Consider the following 22532-nt stretch of genomic DNA (forward strand, 5'->3'; position numbering starts at 1 on the left):
TTTGAAGATAAAAGTACCAGAACAAACAACAAATCGCTAATTTGTGCCATCTTGAGTAATTATCATATGTTGCGGTTGTATTTTTTCAAAAGTATTAACAATCTGGTTTTTTTATTATTACTTTATTGAAGATTTCGAATAATGGAACAATGTTTGTATTCTATTGCGTTAAATTATAATCACACCTATTAATCTTAGCCTGGTTCTTACTTTAATGTTAAGAATATCTTTTTATTTGACTCAGGGGCGATTCTAGGAAAAATACGAGAGGGGGTGAAGTATGTTAAAAATACCGACTCAAAAATCCGTCACGTGACATTTTGAGAATTTATTTTTTCTCTGTATCCATTATTCATGAGCACATTTTTTTGGAACGATACATTAAGACAATAGGCGGATAAAATCTCACTAGCGAATCATTCTAGTCGACTAAATACAGCTATTCACGAAAGTTTTAACGATTGCAGAATTTTTATCAAGTATGTTTGGTTTTTGTTTAATAAAGAAAAACTGTAAAATGATATCGACTTAATTTTTTTTATTTATTAAAGAAAAAGTAATTAGCTTTAAAATGAATATGAACATGTTATAAAAATTTTAATATTTAGTTAGAAAAAAGCAATTACAAAAAATCTTATAGGAAAAATAAGAAGCACAAAAGTTTAAACGAATTGCAACATTCGAACAAAAAATGAAAAAAAAAGCGAAATTAATATTTGAAGTGTCCTCCTTTGTTTTTATAGCAAAGATAAACTCATTTATGCATTGATTCAACTAATTTCATGCACATCACGCGAGGTACCTTCAGCCAGTACTCATTCAAAAGTTGCTTTAAATGCTGAGTTGATTGAATTTCATGGTATGTCAGTTGATTGTCGATCCAAGACCAAATATTTTCGATTGGGTTGAGATCTGGTGATCTAGGGCACCAGGGCATCACATTGAACTTTTTTTTCAAAAAATATTCTTTGATTGAGTGTGCTGTATGAGCTGAAGCCCCGTCTTGTTGAAAGATGAATTGCTTGCTTCTGCCATACAAGTATCTGATTGATGGAACTAAACACGTTTCCAATGTGTTCTTGTAGGTGTATTGATTAATTCGGCCTTCATACAGCTGACAGAAGCCTATACCTTTGTGAGAAAAACATCCCAAGATGCCAACCGAACCTCCACCGCCTTGTCGACGATGTTGCAAAAACCTGTCTGAATATTTCTCAGTTGCAAATCTTTTGATATAGATTCTTCCCTTGCGGTTTACAACTTGAAAGTTAGCTTCATCACTCCAAATAACTTTTGCCCACTGCTCTACAGACCAGTCCAGCTTTTCTTTGGACCACACTCGTCGTTTACGTTTATCCGTGATTGAAAGAATAGGTTTTTTAGCAGCTATGTACGTTCCAATACCTTTGTCCGACAATGTTCACGAGCTCTCTGCTAACTTTTGGATTATTTTTTGACTCATTGAAGATTTGTGCTAGCTTTTTGTAGCTGAGTCTCGGGTTTTCTCTGCTCATTCTGAATATACCATTTTTGTCACGGTTGCTGAGTTTGGATGGTCTCCCAGTACGCGGCATGTCGGAGACGTCCTTGGTAAGTTCCCAGGTTTTGATGGTTTTTCTAACCCAATATTCAGAAATGTTAAGTATTTTGCCTATTTGAACGTTTGTGTGATTTTTTGTCCTCGCCATACCAATAACTTGCCATTTGATGTCACTAGAAACTGATTTTCGACCCATTTGCACGCAATTGAAATTAATTTGAAATTCACAATATTTTATGTTGATTTTTAATGAATTAAAAGCTGCCTGATGATGTTATGATGAATTTTTTGATTGAAAAACTAGTCAATTATTTGCTAATTAATTGATAAATTCGCTGCGAGAAAAAATTTCGCAGCGGATTTATCAATTAATTAGCAAATAATTGATCCTAAATAAAATCGTTTAAACTTTTGTGAAACCTCTTAATTTGTATCACCTACCTTTTAATGAAATTTCTGAGTAAACGGTAATGAGTCAAAACCTACTTTTTTTTATTCTATTAACAAATAACCTATTTACCAATTTGGAAAAATAATTATTTTGATATCTATTTCCGTTAGATTGTTATTCAAGAAAAACCGAAGATTAGATTTGAAAATTCTGCAATCGTTTAAACTTTCGTGAATAGCTGTATTTTAAAATTTGAATTTTGCAGCAAAATGTACACTCGTCGACTAACCGTTTTGGGTTAAGTGCAAAAAATTTAGTTTTCAAAAAAAAGTTAACTTACCAGGCTAAATTTAGGTTACCAGTTATTTAAATATTATTAGGGTACCTAATAACATTTAAAAGACTTTTCGAAAGAAAATTAAAATTACATTATAATATTCATATAATAATATAAAAAATTAAAGATCTAGAGTTTGATTTTTTCAAACTTTTATTCTTCTTTGCTTAGCGGAAGACCATTTCTTAACAACACAGTCAATATCAATTTTGTCAGTAATATCTTTTTCACAACTTAACATCATTAGTGAACTTAATCTTTCAGTAGTCATAGTAGAGCGCAAACTATTTTTAACCAACTTTAATTTACTAAACGTACGTTCATTTGATGCTGTAGATATTGGAGCTGTGAAAGCTAGGCGACATAACTGATTTGCCCAAGGTAATAAATTCTTCAACTTGTGAGATTTCTCAATTTCTTCCATTATTGTTGCTAAACTTGTACATTGATGACATAATATCTCCCATTCAGCTGCAACTGCATCAAAGTCTAATAAATAGCCAGCTTGACTCTTAGGAGGAAAAAGTGAAAATGCTTTTTCTAAATTTTCTGGTGAAGCAGCTGTAAACTTTAGCGGAATATGTAAGATACTAAAAATTGGCTTGAGTTTCTCAATGAAAACTTTAAGATTTTGATTTAACAAACTTAAAAGAGTATCTAAAACTTGATTAAATTGTTTTCGATAAAATGTTAACAAATCAATGTTTGCAGAATTATCAGAATTATCATCAATTTTTTTTGGCATGCTTCTAACACTGTGATATCGTTTATAATCTGCATCTGGATCAACTCCATACAATTGAGCAGATTTTTTTGAGCTTTCAATTAAGTTATTCATATTATCAGAATCTGATCTTATATTTGTTAAGGAAGAAACAGTACTTTTTATTAGTACTATTGCATCACATATATTCAATTCTTTTGTTTCTAAATGTTCGGTTAAATATTTAAGTTTGTACATGATGTTTTTCATGAACATTAACGATACAAAGAAATCAAAACTTAATATCTTTTTTTTTAATCCAAGAGCTTTAGTTTTTGTTAAACTGTTAAATTTATCTGAAGTTGTTATGTCTTTTAATGTATCAACAATTGGATTTAGCGATGTCCACACAGATTTTATACTTTCTGCTCGAGCAGTCCATCTTGTTTTCGATAGATTTCTTAACTGTAAACTTCCTTCAATTTCTATCATACGGTCTGTTAAATCTTTGAACCTTTTTGTACTGGATGAAAAAAATACATAAATATTTTCAAGTACATTTATAAATTCTCCAATTACAGGACTTGCATCACAACTATGCTCAAGAAAGGTATTTAATCGATGTGCTTGACATGGTATATATGGAACAGCGTGGCTGACAAATTCAGTAAAGCAATGCTGAGCTCCTTTAATATGTCCGCTCATATTGCTAGCAAAATCATACGATTGAAACGCTACATTATCAGTGTTAATTTTATGTCTTACTAGACAGTCATAAATATATTTAGCAATTTCAAATCCAGTTTTTGTAGTTGATTCAATAACATCAAGCAATCGTTCATTAGCTTTGCCGTTTGAATTAATATATCTTATACATACAGCCAATTGATCTTTGTTAGATATATCTGGTGTGGTATCAGCCATAACAGAAAATAGTTCTGATTTGGAAACTTCTTGAATTATAGTTTTTCGAGTTTCTGCGGCAAGAAGATCTATAAATTCATTTTGGGATTGACATCCAAGATATGTAACATGGTGAGTACGCATATTTTTATCACTAAGCCATCTTTTTATGATTGCATTGTGTCTAGAAAGTAAAAGAACTATTTGATAAAAGTTGCCATCTTGAGACTCATTTTCTTTTTCTTTGTGGCTGCGAAAAGCCAACCCTTGCCTTCCTAAAGTGCGGGCCACATCAATCAAAATTCCGACAGCTTTTCTATTAAACTCTTGTTCATAGTTTTCACGTATTGCCAGTTCTCGAGCAGACTTATTAAAAATAAAATCCACACCACTTGATTGGCTAGTAAATGCACAATAATCTAACATAGCTCTTTTATGAGATACAGATGAAAAATGTTGACTCAATTTTCCCTTTTTTAATTTTCCTCTGCTTTTCATTTTCTGCCATTGCCTTACACCAATATTAACCCAAACATTGTTTTCATTTATTTGAGAAAATAATGAACAGACAAAACAAAATACAGAATCAGCTACAATGCTATACTCCAGCATAGGAAATTCATTAAACCATATAGGAGTAAAGTGTTGTTGTTTATTTACTGGAATGTTCTTGTCTCTAGGATATCTGGCCAGTCTAGGTTGATGGGGTCCTAATGATATTAAAAATTGTCGTTGTAACATTGTTAAATTGTGAATACGTTTACCTGGATCATGTTCCACAAAACTATCTTTTGCACTAATGTTGTCATGTTCATTTCCAATCATTAAGTCATCTAATGCTTTTGTGGCGTAACTTATGTAATCACAAATACCATTTCTAATACTTGATATGTATTCTATACTATTGATCAAAAAGAGTACAGGGTTTGGAAACTTTGAATTCTTAACATTGTTTAAAATTTCATTTTATTGTTCAAATTCTTGACTTACGGCTTGTAATTGTCCAATAAAAGATATCCATGGGTGTTTTTTTGTCTCCACATCATCAATAATTTGTTTTTCATTAACTTGTTGGCTTCTTTTTTTAACTTCAACTAGAAATTAAAAACAAAAGTTTATAGTTAAATAGTAATATTTCATATACAAATAATATGCATATATATGAAATAATATACAAACAGTCAAACAACTTTTTGCATTCTCGGAACACTACTGAATAACACTATAACTAGATAATAAAAATAATATGTCAATAATTATTCAAAAAATGAAAATTACCTTTTAACTTTTCTCGATCTATTTTGTTAAATGCAATTTGTTGATTAATGACTTTTTTCCACAAAAGTTTAAAATCAATTGGATTTTTTGGTTTTAAATTCTGCATAACTAAAGATAAATGATAAAGTTAAAAAACCTAGAAAATCAACATCAAAACAATCAAAACTCATTTAAAATCAACCTTTTATCATATAGACTCGTAAAAATTTACTTGTATAGTTCTGAGCTGCACCATTTATATTTGAACATGTTACTTCCATTTCAGAGTTCGTTAAAAGATTGGTTTCTGCAAGTGACTCTTGTAAAATAACATATAACCTAAGTATAGAGTTATCTCGAGATAACATAGATCTTTGTTATTCAATGGTTATACATAATATAACTGCTAATTATAGTAGTGATTTGACGATAAAATATATAAACTACTGGTGTTAATTAAAAATTATTAAGTAAATTATAAAGCTCAGGGACCAAAAGATTGACTTTGTTTCTATTTTATTGATGTCGGTATTAGTGCATTGATATCAATAAAATAAAATCATGAAAATACTGAAATATTGTCACACACGTAAATATTAAATAATTCATGTAATACAGCTATTCACGAAAGTTTAAACGATTGCAGAATTTTCAAATCTAATCTTCGGTTTTTCTTGAATAACAATCTAACGGAAATAGATATCAAAATAATTATTTTTCCAAATTGGTAAATAGGTTATTTGTTAATAGAATAAAAAAAAGTAGGTTTTGACTCATTACCGTTTACTCAGAAATTTCATTAAAAGGTAGGTGATACAAATTAAGAGGTTTCACAAAAGTTTAAACGATTTTATTTAGGATCAATTATTTGCTAATTAATTGATAAATCCGCTGCGAAATTTTTTCTCGCAGCGAATTTATCAATTAATTAGCAAATAATTGACTAGTTTTTCAATCAAAAAATTCATCATAACATCATCAGGCAGCTTTTAATTCATTAAAAATCAACATAAAATATTGTGAATTTCAAATTAATTTCAATTGCGTGCAAATGGGTCGAAAATCAGTTTCTAGTGACATCAAATGGCAAGTTATTGGTATGGCGAGGACAAAAAATCACACAAACGTTCAAATAGGCAAAATACTTAACATTTCTGAATATTGGGTTAGAAAAACCATCAAAACCTGGGAACTTACCAAGGACGTCTCCGACATGCCGCGTACTGGGAGACCATCCAAACTCAGCAACCGTGACAAAAATGGTATATTCAGAATGAGCAGAGAAAACCCGAGACTCAGCTACAAAAAGCTAGCACAAATCTTCAATGAGTCAAAAAATAATCCAAAAGTTAGCAGAGAGCTCGTGAACATTGTCGGACAAAGGTATTGGAACGTACATAGCTGCTAAAAAACCTATTCTTTCAATCACGGATAAACGTAAACGACGAGTGTGGTCCAAAGAAAAGCTGGACTGGTCTGTAGAGCAGTGGGCAAAAGTTATTTGGAGTGATGAAGCTAACTTTCAAGTTGTAAACCGCAAGGGAAGAATCTATATCAAAAGATTTGCAACTGAGAAATATTCAGACAGGTTTTTGCAACATCGTCGACAAGGCGGTGGAGGTTCGGTTGGCATCTTGGGATGTTTTTCTCACAAAGGTATAGGCTTCTGTCAGCTGTATGAAGGCCGAATTAATCAATACACCTACAAGAACACATTGGAAACGTGTTTAGTTCCATCAATCAGATACTTGTATGGCAGAAGCAAGCAATTCATCTTTCAACAAGACGGGGCTTCAGCTCATACAGCACACTCAATCAAAGAATATTTTTTGAAAAAAAAGTTCAATGTGATGCCCTGGTGCCCTAGATCACCAGATCTCAACCCAATCGAAAATATTTGGTCTTGGATCGACAATCAACTGACATACCATGAAATTCAATCAACTCAGCATTTAAAGCAACTTTTGAATGAGTACTGGCTGAAGGTACCTCGCGTGATGTGCATGAAATTAGTTGAATCAATGCATAAATGAGTTTATCTTTGCTATAAAAACAAAGGAGGACACTTCAAATATTAATTTCGCTTTTTTTTTCATTTTTTGTTCGAATGTTGCAATTCGTTTAAACTTTTGTGCTTCTTATTTTTCCTATAAGATTTTTTGTAATTGCTTTTTTCTAACTAAATATTAAAATTTTTATAACATGTTCATATTCATTTTAAAGCTAATTACTTTTTCTTTAATAAATAAAAAAAATTAAGTCGATATCATTTTACAGTTTTTCTTTATTAAACAAAAACCAAACATACTTGATAAAAATTCTGCAATCGTTTAAACTTTCGTGAATAGCTGTAGATTGATTCCGATCATATATAACTAGATACTTCTCGGTATTTTTGTCTTTGAATAATTTTGTGTGTTTATGATGAATTCTGAGCTCCTGCATATTTACATGGCACCGTTAACCACACACTCGACTTTTTAGATCCGCAGATGGGCGCTACAAAAAATCACGTGGAACAATGCGGCGTCGAGCTCAAGCAAAGTTCAGGTTTAATGCTGAGGCTAACTTGTTGCGAATAGGTTACTTATCATCTATCTCATGTTATTTGGCTGCAGAGATTTTCCGAATCTTGTTTTTTCTACTTCAGGGCTCAGGTTGTATATTGTTTTTCTACTTCAGGGCTCAGGTAAACCCAAAAATGTTAGTTGTCAAACAAAGTATGCTATACTTTGTTTGACAACTAACATTTTTGGGTTTCTGTGCGCATCGCTCGTTACGTACGTTTTAATATACGCGTAGGATTTTTTGAGTCTAAAAAGAATATTGTCGTTGCCATACATATTTATTAAGAACTTTGTGCATGAATAAATCCGAATTCCGTTATTATTATATTGCGAAGGTTTGTTTTTTGAATTACTTTTCTTCTCTTATAATAATAAGAATGTTTAATGGAAAAATAGTCGTGAATTCCGTTGGAAAACTAAAATTTGAAAGAAGGAATCATACATTTTGCTAGAGTAACAAGTTTTATACCTTGTCTGTCTGATTACACTCGAAAGAACTTTCGCGCTTATAATAAACAAAAAAGTAAGTCTTTATAAAAAAAGTCCTGGCTGGCAATGTTTTCCTTTTTTTAAACAAAACTAACCGTTACTTTACTCAAGATGGCAAGTATTAGTGATTTACTCATTTAAAGTAGATTATTTTTTGCATTGTTTAAAATGAATGCATTCTGCTCAAACCTCCATTTCAACTTAATTAAAGGATTTTCCTTTTAAATCCTAATGTTTGTTTCCTATCTTTGTGCAGTTATTTGTGTCAATATCATCAGTTTAGATTTGATACCATGATATTTGCTGGTTCAATATTGAGTTTTCAGAAAATATTTTGAATACGGTATTTTAATAAGTGGCATTAGAATAGTACTGAAATAAGAATCATGATTACAATAACGAAGTTTATTTTGAACAAAGTTAATTTACAGCCATTAACAGATATAAGAAGAGAGCTTTTCTGAATTTTCATCACTTTTTCGATGGTTTTCTCTAGCAAACTATTTTTAGTTGTAATTGGGGCACAAGAGATCAAGTTTCTATATTTTATAAATTGAATAAAAGTTAAATTATAAGTTTCATTTCATTCATTGGCGAAAGGACTGAGATATATGTCCTTCATTATAAGAAATCACTGAAACGCAAGCTTTTACTATCTAACGGCTTAAATATAGGTTTAAAGTGAGTTGTGTAAATGGAATCTTAATTGGCAGTTGAAATTTATTTTAACAGAAAAAAATCAAGTAATGATATTAAAGCGTATCTAATTTAGGCGAACTTAAGTGTTTTTTTTTTATTTGTGGTGCTGCTTCAAATTGTTATGCGGTGTAAATATCTTATGCTAGAGCAACTGTGCAACCATCAAGGAACGCAGTAAGTATCACTGGCTTGCATTGAGCCAAAACTAGGTACGTCATCGCAATTTCAGTGATGCATGCATTAACTTTTTCTGCTGGACATAAATCAAGTTGCAGTGCCGGCTTATTGTTTTATTTATGCTATAAAAGCCTATCTGCACCTAAAAATGATCAATATAATGCTAAATATTTACCACGGCTGCTTTAAGTACCTTTCATTCTAACTAAATTAGTTTCATACAGTTCAATCCTCATTTAAAATTCTTTTTCAAATGCATTCATTTCTAAAGTTCACATTTCTCTGATAATACTGTTTTGTTAAATATCCAAAACACATTTTGGAAACGCAGATTGAGAGTTTAAAGATGAAACAGCAAAATTTATTGTTTAGCTATTTTTTTAACACAAAAAACATCAATTATATATATAATGTTTATGCTACTGAAATAAGAAAACTTTAGTTTACTTTATTTACATAGATTGGTATAATTAACATATGGTTATGATTGCTGTTTATTCAAAATGGCTATCATAAATGAAAAATGGGACGTAGCGGTGACCTATCATTGGGAAACAGGTAAAAGTTACGCAGATGACTTGTACAAGGTTCTGACTGCTAATGGTTATGCAGTTTGGATGGATGAAAATGTTTTACAGAGCAACATAGCAGTGGAAACATCAAACGCTATTGCGAACTCCGAAATTATTTTATTCCTGATTTCAGAAAAGTATGAGAACTCACATTATTGTAAAGCGGAATACAGACTTGCTCATAACAACAAGAAAAAAATCATGCCCATACAGGTGGAAAATTACTTCCCTGCCCAAGGTTCCGAATTGCGTTTATACATAGCAGGGGAGATATGTTATAAATTGTTTGAAGATAAAGAAAAAAACATGACTAAAATAATGACGGCAATAGAGAGACGTATTGGAAAAGGATTTTCAAGAAGCCGCCTGAAAGGTAAGTTTTGTTAGGATCACAGAATAATTGAGTTTGAATTCTTTCTAAGAAAGCAATTTGTATTTTTAGTTTATCACGAGTTGACGTAACTTGTTCTTAACTCGCATATAGAGTTTCACTGCGATAGGGGGATGATTTATAAATTATCAACCGGCTCGAAAACAAGGTTGGAGTTGAGTATGACTAAACTCGCTTTTTAAAGCTCACTTTGGTGTAAACCAACCACATTTAGAGTTTTCATTCATTCGGTCAAATTTTTTCTCCAATCGTTCAGAGAGGATAAGAGATTCAGGGAGATGGTTCCTTCCACTTAAAAAAAATTTAATCTAATTTTAATATAACTTTAGTTTCAGTTTTAAGAAAGTGGCTGCTATCATTTCGGCTTTCATCAATTCTATTACTTTATTAATATGTCCAGTATATACACCATTAATATGTCCAATATTTCCAACATAGATTCTTTTTTTTCTCATTTAAAAAAGGATTTCTTTGTTGTTGTTGTGTTGTTGTGATCAATTAATGTATTTAGTTTTTAATGGCTGTAAAATTTTAGTTTAGTATTTTTTTAAGATGAACAATTTAGCAATAACGTAGCATTGCTCATTGCTTATGCAGATTTATTTTACGGATAGATTTCGAGTGAATCTGTGGCTATCAGTTGTCTCTAGGCGATCTCATTAGTTTTTCTTGCTTTTGTTCTTTTTTTAATTCCGTGAAAAACAAAGCAATTATTTGTTTGAGAACCTTTTTAGTGTGTACTTTCTCATTTTTAACAAGGGTGGATACTCAAAATCTTTATATTGCTTTCACTCACTCTTGTACTTAAAAGTATTTCAAAGATTGATATAATTGAAGATTAAAAAGACAGTTATAACAGTTTACTTAAAAATAAACTGAAGTTACGTAATCTTAGGATTTCATTACATAGCAATAACATAAGAGTGTTATTTCCATTTATGTAGTCTCCAAAGTACTTCATGACATATTTACAATAATCATACAAAGGCTTTATTTCCTTCTCAAACCAATCAACTGGTAGTGACTTAAACTATTACAGCACGGCCACCTATTTCGGGCCTCACATGGCTACTGTCACTACAGATTCTTTCAACCAAGGACATGTCGTATTGACCAGCCAACTTCTAATCTAAACCAATGCGGCAGGTGGGTATTTAAAAATTTAAAGAAATCTCTCCGAAAATTTTCAGACAACTAATTTCTTACAACTTTATTTGAATCGTGGGGAATTGGGTTATTTATGGTTGAGCATAATTTTTAGATAACTCTAGCTGAAATCTTATAATGTTTTTGGTATGTTTATAAGTTAAGTTTTTGTATTTTGGCCTTAGCATTCCGGCAGATAAATTCATTATGCTATGCTTATTTTCTTGCATTTATGTAATTTTATGATATATCATTTATGTGATACGTGAAGTTATTTGCTATACTTTGCTAAACGACCTATTTACTCATAATTTATGCGAAGAATTGGCTAACTAGTTCCCTGCTTTATATTACGAATGGAAAACACCTATTTTAAAATTTATTTTTAATTTATAAAACAAATTTCATATAAGAAAATAAAACCTTTGCATAAATTTTTAAAAACTTGTTATAATCCAAATGGTTAAAATAGTGCCAAAGAAACTCAGGTCACATATTTTTAACTTTGCGTTTTCTTTTATACTTTAATTATATATATACATATATATGTTTTATAAGTTATATCTTGATTTAGATATACGTGAGATAATAAGGGGAATACTAGAAGAAGATATTTCGTTAGATTGGAAAGTATTTGCACGTTGCACAGGCTTTTGTGATGTTAGCCCTATCATTGATTCCCTTGAAAATGATTTGGATGATTATAAAAGTAAAATGAGCGGTTTTCTTGATAAACTCTACCAGGTTCATCCATATGACTATATGGATTTAATTGAAAAATCGCTGAGATATTTGGAAAGAAACGATGTCATTGATAAATTAGGTCTTGGTAAGGTTTCAATTTGTCATTTTTTGTGCATGTATTTTTATTTTCAATTTGAAATAACCAATCAGAGAAGTCAAATATTAGCAATCCATTAGAACTCATCCAAAAGTAATGCATTAATTTTTGAGAAGTTGAAAATGGATAAATGTTCAGCATTTTATCAATCTTTGTTTCTCCACGTGCTGTACGACAAGCTTAACTCTTTAAGCTCTTTCTCTTATGTACCGACTCAGCAAATATGCAACTTCATTATAAAAAAAGATGTTTACAGCTCAAAAATAGTTTTCTAAAATAAAAAGGAAACAGTATTCTGCGATCCTCATAAACTTCTTCCATAAATAGCTGCTGCTTCCTAGACATTTTTATAGTTTTTCGGTCATAACTTTAAGGTAAACATTATCTCAAAAAAGTTGTATGTATGTATGTATGTATGTATGTATGTATGTATGTATGTATGTATGTATGTATGTATGTATGTATGTATGTATGTATGTATGTATGTATGTATGTATGTATGTATGTTGTATGTATGTATGTATGTATGTATGTATGTATGTATGTATGTATGTATGTATGTATGTATGTATGTATGTATGTATGTATGTATGTATGTATGTATGTATGTATGTATGTATGTATGTATGTTGTATGTATGTATGTATGTATGTATGTATGTATGTATGTATGTATGTATGTATGTATGTATGTATGTATGTATGTATGTATGTATGTATGTATGTATGTATGTTGTATGTATGTATGTATGTATGTATGTATGTATGTATGTATGTATGTATGTATGTATGTATGTATGTATGTATGTATGTATCTATGTATGTATCTATGTATCTATGTATCTATGTATCTGTGTATCTATGTATCTATGTATCTATGTATCTATGTATCTATGTATCTATGTATGTATCTTTGTATCTATGTATCTATGTATCTATGTATCTATGTATCTATGTATCTATGTATCTATGTATCTATGTATCTATGTATCTATGTATCTATGTATCTATGTATCTATGTATCTATGTATCTATGTACCTATGTATCTATGTTTCCAAGTATGTAAAAATGTCTGCACCATGTTGATGTGTATGAGTGGATTGATCTATGTATATATGCTTTATTTCCAGAATAAACTTTTTAAGTCAATCAAATTTTACTGATTTTTCAAGTATTTTTTCTTTCAGATAAGCGCGTAGTACTCAAGAAGTTTTACCATAAAAACTACAAGCAGACAATGCAAAATCGGTTTTTAAGACTAACCATTTTTAATACAGAAAAATCTTATTATGTGGATTTTGGTAAAGAATTTCATATGAAAACTAAACTTCTCTTGATTTCTGGCGCAACTGGTATTGGAAAAACATCTTTTCTTAATATGTGTCTCTTAGATTGGGCCAATGATTCTTTATGGAGCGATATTAATTTGGTGTTTTATTTAGAGTTTAACCAACTAAATTGGTGCCATGAGATGAGTTTAGATGAACAAGCTAAAAAAATATACACCAAAATTTCAAAAGAATGGAACAACTTTTCAAACTTTTCAAAGTTGTTTATAATCGATGGATTGAATGATTATTCAAACGAATCCCATTTTATCAATGCAGTAGCAGAAACGTTGAGAAGTCCGAACTACAAATGTATTGTTGCCGGTAAATTTAGAGCTATAAAATTGTATAAAGATAAAATTAATGCTATACTTAAACAAGAAAAAGAATCCACGCACATAGCATCATTTCATGTAACAGGTCTTAATGATGATGAGATAAAAAAATATGTCGAAAATAACACGATAAGTAATCGAAAGGAAACGATAGACGATTTTATTAGAGCGTCTCACTTTGTTAAAGCCTTATCAACTGTACCATTTTGTTTAAAAAGAATATGTGAAGTTACTAGTGCTTCTTCAATGGACGGCAAATATTCTTTTAACAGCATGACCGAATTTTACAGTGACATTTTTTTATACTTTTTGCAAACTCATGTTAATAAACCAGTAGAAGTTGTGAAACAGTTTTTATCAGAAGTTTGTGACCAAGCTTTTCGTGATTTGAATCTAGGCAGAGCTAGTTTTTACAATTCTGAATTACAAAAGTTGAAAAGTTTTAATGAAGTTGATTATAAACAATTTGAAACATTCTTTGGTAATCAGCTTGCCAACCACTCCTTTTTTAACTTTTGTGCTTCTATTCATGCATACATTCATTTAAGTCCTAAGGAAGTTATAGGCAACAAAGACTTACGCGTTTGCGTATCAATGATCTGTGGAATAATGAATTTAAAAGATAACGTTAAAGGAGGTATTGGAGACTATTTTCAATCCAAAACAACGGGTTCAAATGAAGAAAAAAAGAATCAGTTGCTTTACATGATTTGTGGTAAGTTTGTAATTGTTTAATGATCGGCTAAAAATTTCTTAGAAGTTCAAATCTTTTATGATGGTTTTGCTGAGTGATGAAATTTGGTGGTAAGAAACTTCAGCGAACTGTAGACCTTTTTAAAGCAAAATAAAAGATAAACGAACACAAAAGATTAATATTTTGGTTTCCTTACTTTATACTGTTTATCTTTTTTTAATATCTTCATTCTTTCTTGCTATCTTACTATTACTAAATATTACTATTTTTGTAACATTTATTAAGTTTGTGTTACAGTAAGATTAAAGTAAATTTTTTTATGTTTACCTTTTGGCATGATATTTTTAGAATCTCTTCCAAAGATGGCGCTTTTCGGTATGCAACTTTTACATTTATCTTTTTGCCCGTTATAAAATCCTAACTTTAAGGTAAAACTGTATTTTTGTGAAAAGTAGAATTGCTTTTGATTCCAACGAATAATTACAACCATTGTGAGGTTCGATATAAGATTTTATGACTCAATTTTGTGCGTTTCATCTTTAGATTAACTCTGAGATAAGGGTGGTAAATTACTCGGTATTTTGAATTAATCGATTAACGAATAATTTTAGCTAAGTTAATCTATTAATTGATTAATATTCGATTAACTTTTAAAAATGAATTTTTACGAGTTCCAAAAAGTATATTGCTACTCATAAAGGCTTTATTTCTCTTTTTTCGTCAGATATGATCTTAAAAAACATAAGTTATTAATAGTATCATCATTTAAACTTCGTTCGTAACTTAGTAATAAACAAACCAGCAGCACTGTAACTTCTTTCTGCTTCTATAGAAGACGGGGGAAGGCTTAGCATGGCATTGTAAATCTTTTCTAAAGATCATGGCCTTTTTCCAGTGCTTTCTAGTACTGCCATTTCACGTTTAATACAACTCACAATTTCTTGAGGGGATGAATTACAAGCCCTTTAGCTCTTCGTACTGATGAAGTTGTAGGTGATAGAATTTCTGCTAGTTATTCAGCTTTAGTTTTTTTTCTCATTGGTTCCATATTTTGAAGTGGATTTAAACTCAGATGCTACTTCTAATTCACTATTCCTTTGGTTATCCTCATGTAGAAATAAGCGTACATATATTTCTCTTGCTGTTTTAGCAATTTCATTTTTGTTTAGGTACTTTAAAAGATTACCTGGCGATTCTGAATCTGACTTATAGTCACCCGGATTATCTAAATAGCAAAGTAAACCAGCAATATTACAATTTCTTATTTCATTAACTCTCTCAGAAACAACAGTAAATAAATTTTGACCTATATTAGTATTTTGCGCTTTAAGAATTTTTAGTAAAAACAAAATAATTTTTTTAAATTTGATCAGATTACAGTCTCTATTTCACAATGCTATAACACTTAGCTCTACAATAGGAAGAGCCTGAACAATATCAGATATCTGTTTTATTTCTTCTTCTTTTAAAATCAAATCAGTTCTGGATATATCCACCAGAGCTTTTCCAATAGCACTTTTTAATTCCAAGAATCGTTTTAACATGCTGATTAGAGAATTCCATCTTGTTTTAATATCCAGAATAAGCTTAAGCTCTTTTCCTAAATCAGCTTTACAAATGTTTTGAAGCATATCATTTTTAACTGGCGATTTTCTAAACATCTTGACTGTTTTACGAACCTTTGATATAAAAATACCATATTCCTCATTAAACTGGGTTCCCTCATCAACAAAACTATTATTTTCTTCATTCCAGCATTCTTCATTGTCATTATCATCATCAGGATCAGATCCAGCTTCTTCATTTTCATCATCCTCATGATTGATTAGTTCTTCTTAAGTTGTTTCGATTGCTGAACTTTTTTTCTTATAAAGAATATCACATACTGCAAAATGAATTCCATGACAATCGCAAAGTTGGTGAATAATCCCCATTTCTCGTCCTATTTTCTTAATAACTGAGGCACCATCAGTAACACATCCGAAGATATCAATGGTCAAATTCAATCCGAATTCTTTCACTTTGTTAGTAACAATAACTGCTGCTCTTTCTGAAGGCAATGAACCATTTATTCTAATCATTCCCAGATTATATTGACTATTATCTGAACAAAATACATTAAGATACAAGTATCTTCTAGTTCCACCTGAGGTCCACTCATTAAGAGAAATTAAAAATCTTTCTTCGTTTAATTTTTTTTACTGAATCTCGTGAGTAATTTTTAATTTCATTGAGTTTGCATAGTTTATAACAATTGCCTTTATAGCATGTCGATCATCAGGGATTTTTAGTGCTTAAGCTTTCCAGCCATTTTTAATATCTTTACTATTGGCCAAAGTTACAAAAGAGATTTGGAGTTGTTTGTTATTATTTAATGCAAAAAAATAACGACAGATAATGCAAAAAAATCACAACAGATGATGCAAAAAAGAAAAAAGAAAGAGAAGCAAACGCAAGAATATTGATTTAAAACTTATAAAGCCAGACCAATATTGTAGAAGCTGTGAAATTTAATTTGAGCTGAGGAAATGTTTACAGGCTTCAAGTAGATCTATAAAATTATGATTTTGGTTTGTTAAACCAAATTCGTCAAAAAGATTTCAGGAGAAAAAAAATGACAACTTTTACTGATTTTAAAGTAATTGATTTTCCTAACATCTAATGTCTCTGCAAATGTGAATGCTCACACTTAACGTTTGAGAAGATTTTTATTTTCAAATCTTTTTCAGCTTACCTCATCATTCCAAGTCTCCTTTGGAATAACCCGAAAGACCACAACATCCCGGCACACAAATCAAAGTCTGATTTTTAAGGTACTGGGACCTTAAAAATCAGTCTTATCTGAAGACTTATGTGAAAAGTGATTTACAATTAATTTTTGAGAATGATTTGGGAGTGAAGGGCACCCATGCTCCCTAGTTTCATGAATAACAATGACATTTACTTTTAGCTAAAAACATTTAAGCCTAAGTGACAAAAAGTAAAGTGTATTCCATGCTTGCAGCATTTCAAGAAAATGGAAAGATTTTTTTTAAGTTTGAACATCGTGGAAAATTGAAAAGTTGATTGAATAGACCTTCCTTCTATCAAAATACCACCAACAGCATTATTTACAATATTTTGAGAAGTTTTTTGCTTTTTTTCATAAACTAGCATATCAGTAGATCTTCAATATCATGCAGCTTAATTGAAATTACGGCCAATAATTAGACTAAAAAATATAACAGATCTGTTCAATTTTTTTAGAAGCTAATGTTATTACATTTTAAAATTAAAAAAAGTAATATAGTGACAAAAGTAATCAAGTTAGTAAAAAAAAAACTAAAACCGCTTAAACTTCTATGCGCATGCGCTTACAGTCCTGACACTTCACCGGAGGATCAGTTAGTTAATTAAGAAGATTCGATAAGAGTTTTCGAAACATCTGGTGGAAAAAACCAAAGTTCAAAGCAGTTTGTCAACTTACTCCTATTGCCAAATGGCCACAATCTCCCCTAGATAAAAATGTAAACAACAGTTTAGATGGTATTTCTACGACTGAGATCGTCGACATACTAACTAGAAAGGTTTGAATTTCTTATATTCAATTCTTTTGTTTATTGAGTTTTAGATCATCGATAGAACCAATTTAATTAACGATACTGCATCCACATTGGTAGTTTTAAAAAAGTTAAAAACTCAAAACAAGTTTCTTACAGTTGATATATACGGAAGTATTAGGGATGAATTACTTCAAAAAGTAGCTCTAAAACTCAATTTTTATAATAGATTACCAGAAAAAGTGCACCATTTTTTAAGACTTTAATGAAATGGTAGACTAAGTCTCATCTTCGTTACATGCTATAAAACACTTTTGTATAAAGTGTTTTATAGCATGTAACAAAATAATAAAGATATTGATTAAACTTTTCAGAAATTGATAAAAGAAAATCTTTTTTATAAGTGGTTGTAAAGATGTATTATTTCCATAGTAAAAACAGACAAAACCGAAATATTTCTGAAAAAATGCTAAATGAAAACGTTTAAAAAGAGTATGTTATTTTAATGACCTTAAAAAGTCTTAAAGTTTGTCTAATTACCTTTAAGAGGTAGTGCCATCTATTTCGTGGAAAAAAAGTATCTGTTTCGAGCATGCCAGTAGTTTGTAAATAACTTTCTAATTTTCCATGTGTTTTATCACAAAATCCTTAAAGCCATACAGTAAGTCAAATGGTTAAACTTTGAATAATTAAACGACAAGAAATATCAAAACAAAGTTAAAAATTTACCAAGTTGAGTTTTTAGATTGTAAATACCAAGGTTGTTTATATTTTTTAAACTTTTGATTGGTAGAAAGTTGTTAGCATTTTTATTGGTTAATTGATTTCAATCGTTTACATAAAATCATCTTTTTTTTCATACTTTAAACGGGTTGGTAATTTTTTTTTTGTTTATTGGAAATTTTTTAAAATTTTTTGTTTAATCAATAAAATAATATTAATGTTAGATAATTATCAACAAAACTTATTTTTATAATTTTATTACAACTTCCATATAATTACGACTTGTTTTATATAAAACAAAAGTTTGATAAAAGCTAGAATAGAATTGGATAATAAGGGTTTTTTCCCCAAACTTTGATCTTGTACAGGTGAAAACGAGGATAGTGAGTTTTTCATAGAATGCTTTTACGAAGCACAAGCTACCATCTCCGATAAAATGAAGAGAGCGATGAAACAGCGAGAGTGGCTGCTTCTTATTTCCAATGAAAGCGAACCATGGAAAATAATTAAAAAAATGTATTTCATCAACAACTTTTTTGCTGAAAAAATGAAGTTGAAGTATTTGTGTGTTGAGAAAGTTTGTTTATCTTCGGATGAAAAGGACTTAATCAAAGAGTGTTCGACAAACGTTTCTCGGGTCATCTTTAAATTCCCGGTGAAGTTCGAAGGGTGGACACCAAGCAATCAATTTAAACTCTTGTGGATATTTATAGATAGCAACGTCACAGAGACGGACTTCGAATGCTTTTATCCATGGATAAGGCAGTGCAAAAAGTTGCATCTTCAAATTATCAGGAAAATTCCATTCATCAAATGTCTTTATGAAACAATTAAAAATTGCTCAAATATCAGGAAGTTGAAAGTCCGCTACTGTGATGAAAGAATTAACAGCATTAATGACTTTAAATCATTTGTGAAGAAAACATATTAATCAAGCTCATAATTAGTTTAAGATTACGCTCCAAGCTTGTGCTGATATATCGAGTATAAAAAAGTTGTTCGAATTTAATTGGTTGGTTAATAAACTATGTCTTTGTGTTGGGAAATATTATGATTAAAGAAACTTGAAAATTTTTTTTTTGACTCGGATTGTTTAAACAGTTTTAAAATTTTTCAAAGTTTATTTAAAAAGTGGATTGTGAAGACGAAAATGGATTTTAAATTTAGAAAAAGAATTTAAGTGAGGAAAGAGGATTACATTCATATATGTTTGAAAATGCATTTAATAATTTTATGCTTGAAATGCATTTTGATAATTTATCAAAGGAAATATGAAAAACCATTCCGTAAAAACATCTGTTAAGATGTGCGACTCTTATAAAAGATTGTCTTGCTATGCCACTCCAATATCAAGTATTGCCCGGCGGAAAGAATAACCCAATATTGACTAATGTCTAAATTTTTATGTTTCTTTATATACATTAAAGGTTATTTACAGGATGGTTTACTGGATAAAAGAGGACCATAAAATTAATTCGGAAGACATAGATTAGAATCAATTCTGACTCAAAAAGATATTCAATATGCATATGTTTTGTTTAAAAAGCTCAAATAATCAATCTATAAATGATAAAACTACAACTTAACAGATCTTTAATAAAATTGCGTTTTCAACGACAATTGATCAAGTTATATAAACTATACATACATTATATTTAAGAACATCTCTTTGTATATATCTATACTCCATATACAAAATTGATAATAATGGTTGATCCTGCAACCCCATTATTATAAAACTTTGATAATGGCTCTCACCATATGAGCCGAAATATTACATAAAAAAAAGAAAAAGAAATAATAGTATGATACCGTATATGATGTTTTAATAATTATAATACTTTTACACATACTATTAAAGATGTCACTTAAATCATATATATATACATATATATACAGTATGCAAAAAAAATAATCGTACACTTGAAAAAAAATCATAATTTTAAAGTTTGCATCAAAAAAATGAGTTTTCTGTTAAAATACTTGAAATTTTTTTTTAGATATCTTATCAAGTATTGTTTAAAGAATTTATTTGTGTATTGGTGAATTAATTGCTTTTCATACCTATTGAATTTTACACAATTGATCTAATGATGCATAAAATTGACTGCAAAAAAAATAATCGTACAGTTAAAAAATAATGTCATACTAATCAAATTTCATGAAAATTAGTATCGAGTGGGGCCTCCTTTGGCCTTGATGGTCTCAGCTAGACGATTTGGCATTGAGTTGACCAAACTTTGAGTCTCTTTTGTTGTTATATTATCCCATGCGCTCATTATAGCTTCTTTCAAGTCGTCTTTGCGTTTAAATGCTCGGTCACCAATTTTTCTGTCCAAAATATACCACAAATTTTCTATAGGATTCAAGTCCGGACTTTGAGATGGCCATTCCAAAACATTAATGTTGTTTGTTTCAAAGTAAACCTTCGTTTTCTTAGCGGTATGTTTTGGATCGTTATCCTGCTGTAGTATAAAATCGTTTCCTATTCTCAATTTTTTAGTAGATGGTCGCAAGTTGGCTTTGAGAATTTCACAATACATCGAAGCATCCATTTTTTCATCAATAAATGTCAATTTCCCCACTCCTTTCCAACTCATACTACCCCAAACCATCACATTTCCTCCTCCATGCTTTACACTACCTCGCAAACAACTTAATTTATAAGCTTCTACTTTTTTTCGCCACACTTTCTGAACTCCATCCGATGAGACGAGGTTGTATTTTGACTCATCTGACCACAAAATTTTTTTCCAATATGATATCGGCATTTTTTCGTACTTCTTTGCAAATTCTAATCGACGTTTCATTTGTTTTGCAGTTAAAAAAGGTTTTTTTCAAACAACTCTAGCTCTATATCCTTGTTCTCTAATACGATTTCTAATAGTTTGAGGGGTTACTGTGATATTGTGATCTTCTTGAACTTTTAAAGCTAATTTAGCTGCCGAAACAAATCTATTTTTCTTCACATTGATGATGATATTGCGATCAATTGCACTGGTGGTCTTGCGTTTTTGTCCTCTGCCAGCCACACTAGCAACGGTTCCAATCAGATTATGCTTCTTAACAATTGAGGACACTGTCGTAAAAGGAATTCCTGTTTCTTTTTGGATCTGACGGTAGGATTTTCCTTGATTTTTCAAATCAACTACGAGGCTTCGTTGATGGAGAGACAAATGTTGTTTTCTTGACGCCATTTTGCTGAAACACTATATTTTATTTCTAGAACGAAAGTGTATTTAAAAAATTACTATTTTCAATTTTACTAACTAGTTTGATCATTCAATTTGCTCGATTTATGCTAAAATAACGACCTATTTTGTCAGCGTACGATTATTTTTTTTGCAGTCAATTTTATGCATCATTAGATCAATTGTGTAAAATTCAATAGGTATGAAAAGCAATTAATTCACCAATACACAAATAAATTTTTTAAACAATGCTTGATAAGATATCTAAAAAAAATTTCAAGTATTTTAACGGAAAACTCATTTTTTTGATGCAAACTTTAAAATTATGATTTTTTTTCAAGTGTACGATTATTTTTTTTGCATACTGTATATATATATATATATATATATATATATATATATATATATATATATATATATATATATATATATATATATATATATATATATATATATATATATATATATATATATACATATATATATATATATATATATATATATATATATATATGTAATAATGTATGTATGTATGTATGTATGTATGTATGTATGTATGTATGTATGTATGTATGTATGTATGTATGTATGTATGTATGTATGTATGTATGTATGTATGTATGTATGTATGTATTCCTCTAAAAAGTTCGTTTTCTCATCAGGATTTAAATTAATCAAATTATTTTTATAATTGTAGAATCTATTTTGC

General features: G+C 29.9%; 3 protein-coding genes across 5 annotated transcripts in view; 1 reads left to right on the forward strand and 2 right to left on the reverse strand.

Annotated features, from left to right (window-relative positions):
• Positions 1–2361: 2361 nt before the first annotated feature.
• Positions 2362–4699, reverse strand: LOC145192300 (zinc finger MYM-type protein 1-like). Its single transcript, XM_090073003.1, has one exon. The coding sequence runs from the start codon at positions 4697–4699 to the stop codon at positions 2414–2416; it is 2286 nt and encodes a 761-aa protein (XP_089929129.1). The 3' UTR covers positions 2362–2413.
• Positions 4699–5600, reverse strand: LOC145187054 (uncharacterized). The gene is made up of 3 exons (XM_090073004.1): positions 5364–5600; positions 5153–5260; positions 4699–4968 (listed from the first exon to the last, which is right to left on the reverse strand). The coding sequence occupies exons 1-3, from the start codon at positions 5497–5499 to the stop codon at positions 4841–4843; spliced, it is 372 nt and encodes a 123-aa protein (XP_089929130.1). The 5' UTR covers positions 5500–5600; the 3' UTR covers positions 4699–4840.
• Positions 5601–9521: 3921 nt separating this feature from the next.
• Positions 9522–22532, forward strand: part of LOC149878196 (uncharacterized) — a 44409-nt gene continuing 31398 nt past the window's right edge. The window contains exons 1-5 of one of the 3 annotated variants that reach the window (XM_090072810.1): positions 9522–10008; positions 11747–12001; positions 13201–14391; positions 14719–14745; positions 19001–19695. In XM_090072810.1, coding sequence (XP_089928936.1) covers positions 9567–10008; positions 11747–12001; positions 13201–14391; positions 14719–14745; positions 19001–19563 — 2478 coding nt within the window. In that variant the 5' untranslated portion in view covers positions 9522–9566 and the 3' untranslated portion in view covers positions 19564–19695. Of the gene's footprint in view, positions 10009–11746; positions 12002–13200; positions 14392–14718; positions 16812–19000; positions 19696–22532 lie in introns of those variants that run through there. The other 2 variants (XM_090072811.1, XM_090072809.1) reach the window with 2 other exon arrangements.

The sequence above is a fragment of the Hydra viridissima genome, unplaced genomic scaffold (assembly GCF_058129835.1).
Source record: "Hydra viridissima isolate aposymbiotic clone 2 unplaced genomic scaffold, HvirCarnegie_v1 scaffold_15, whole genome shotgun sequence".
Classification (NCBI taxonomy): Eukaryota; Metazoa; Cnidaria; class Hydrozoa; order Anthoathecata; family Hydridae; genus Hydra; species Hydra viridissima.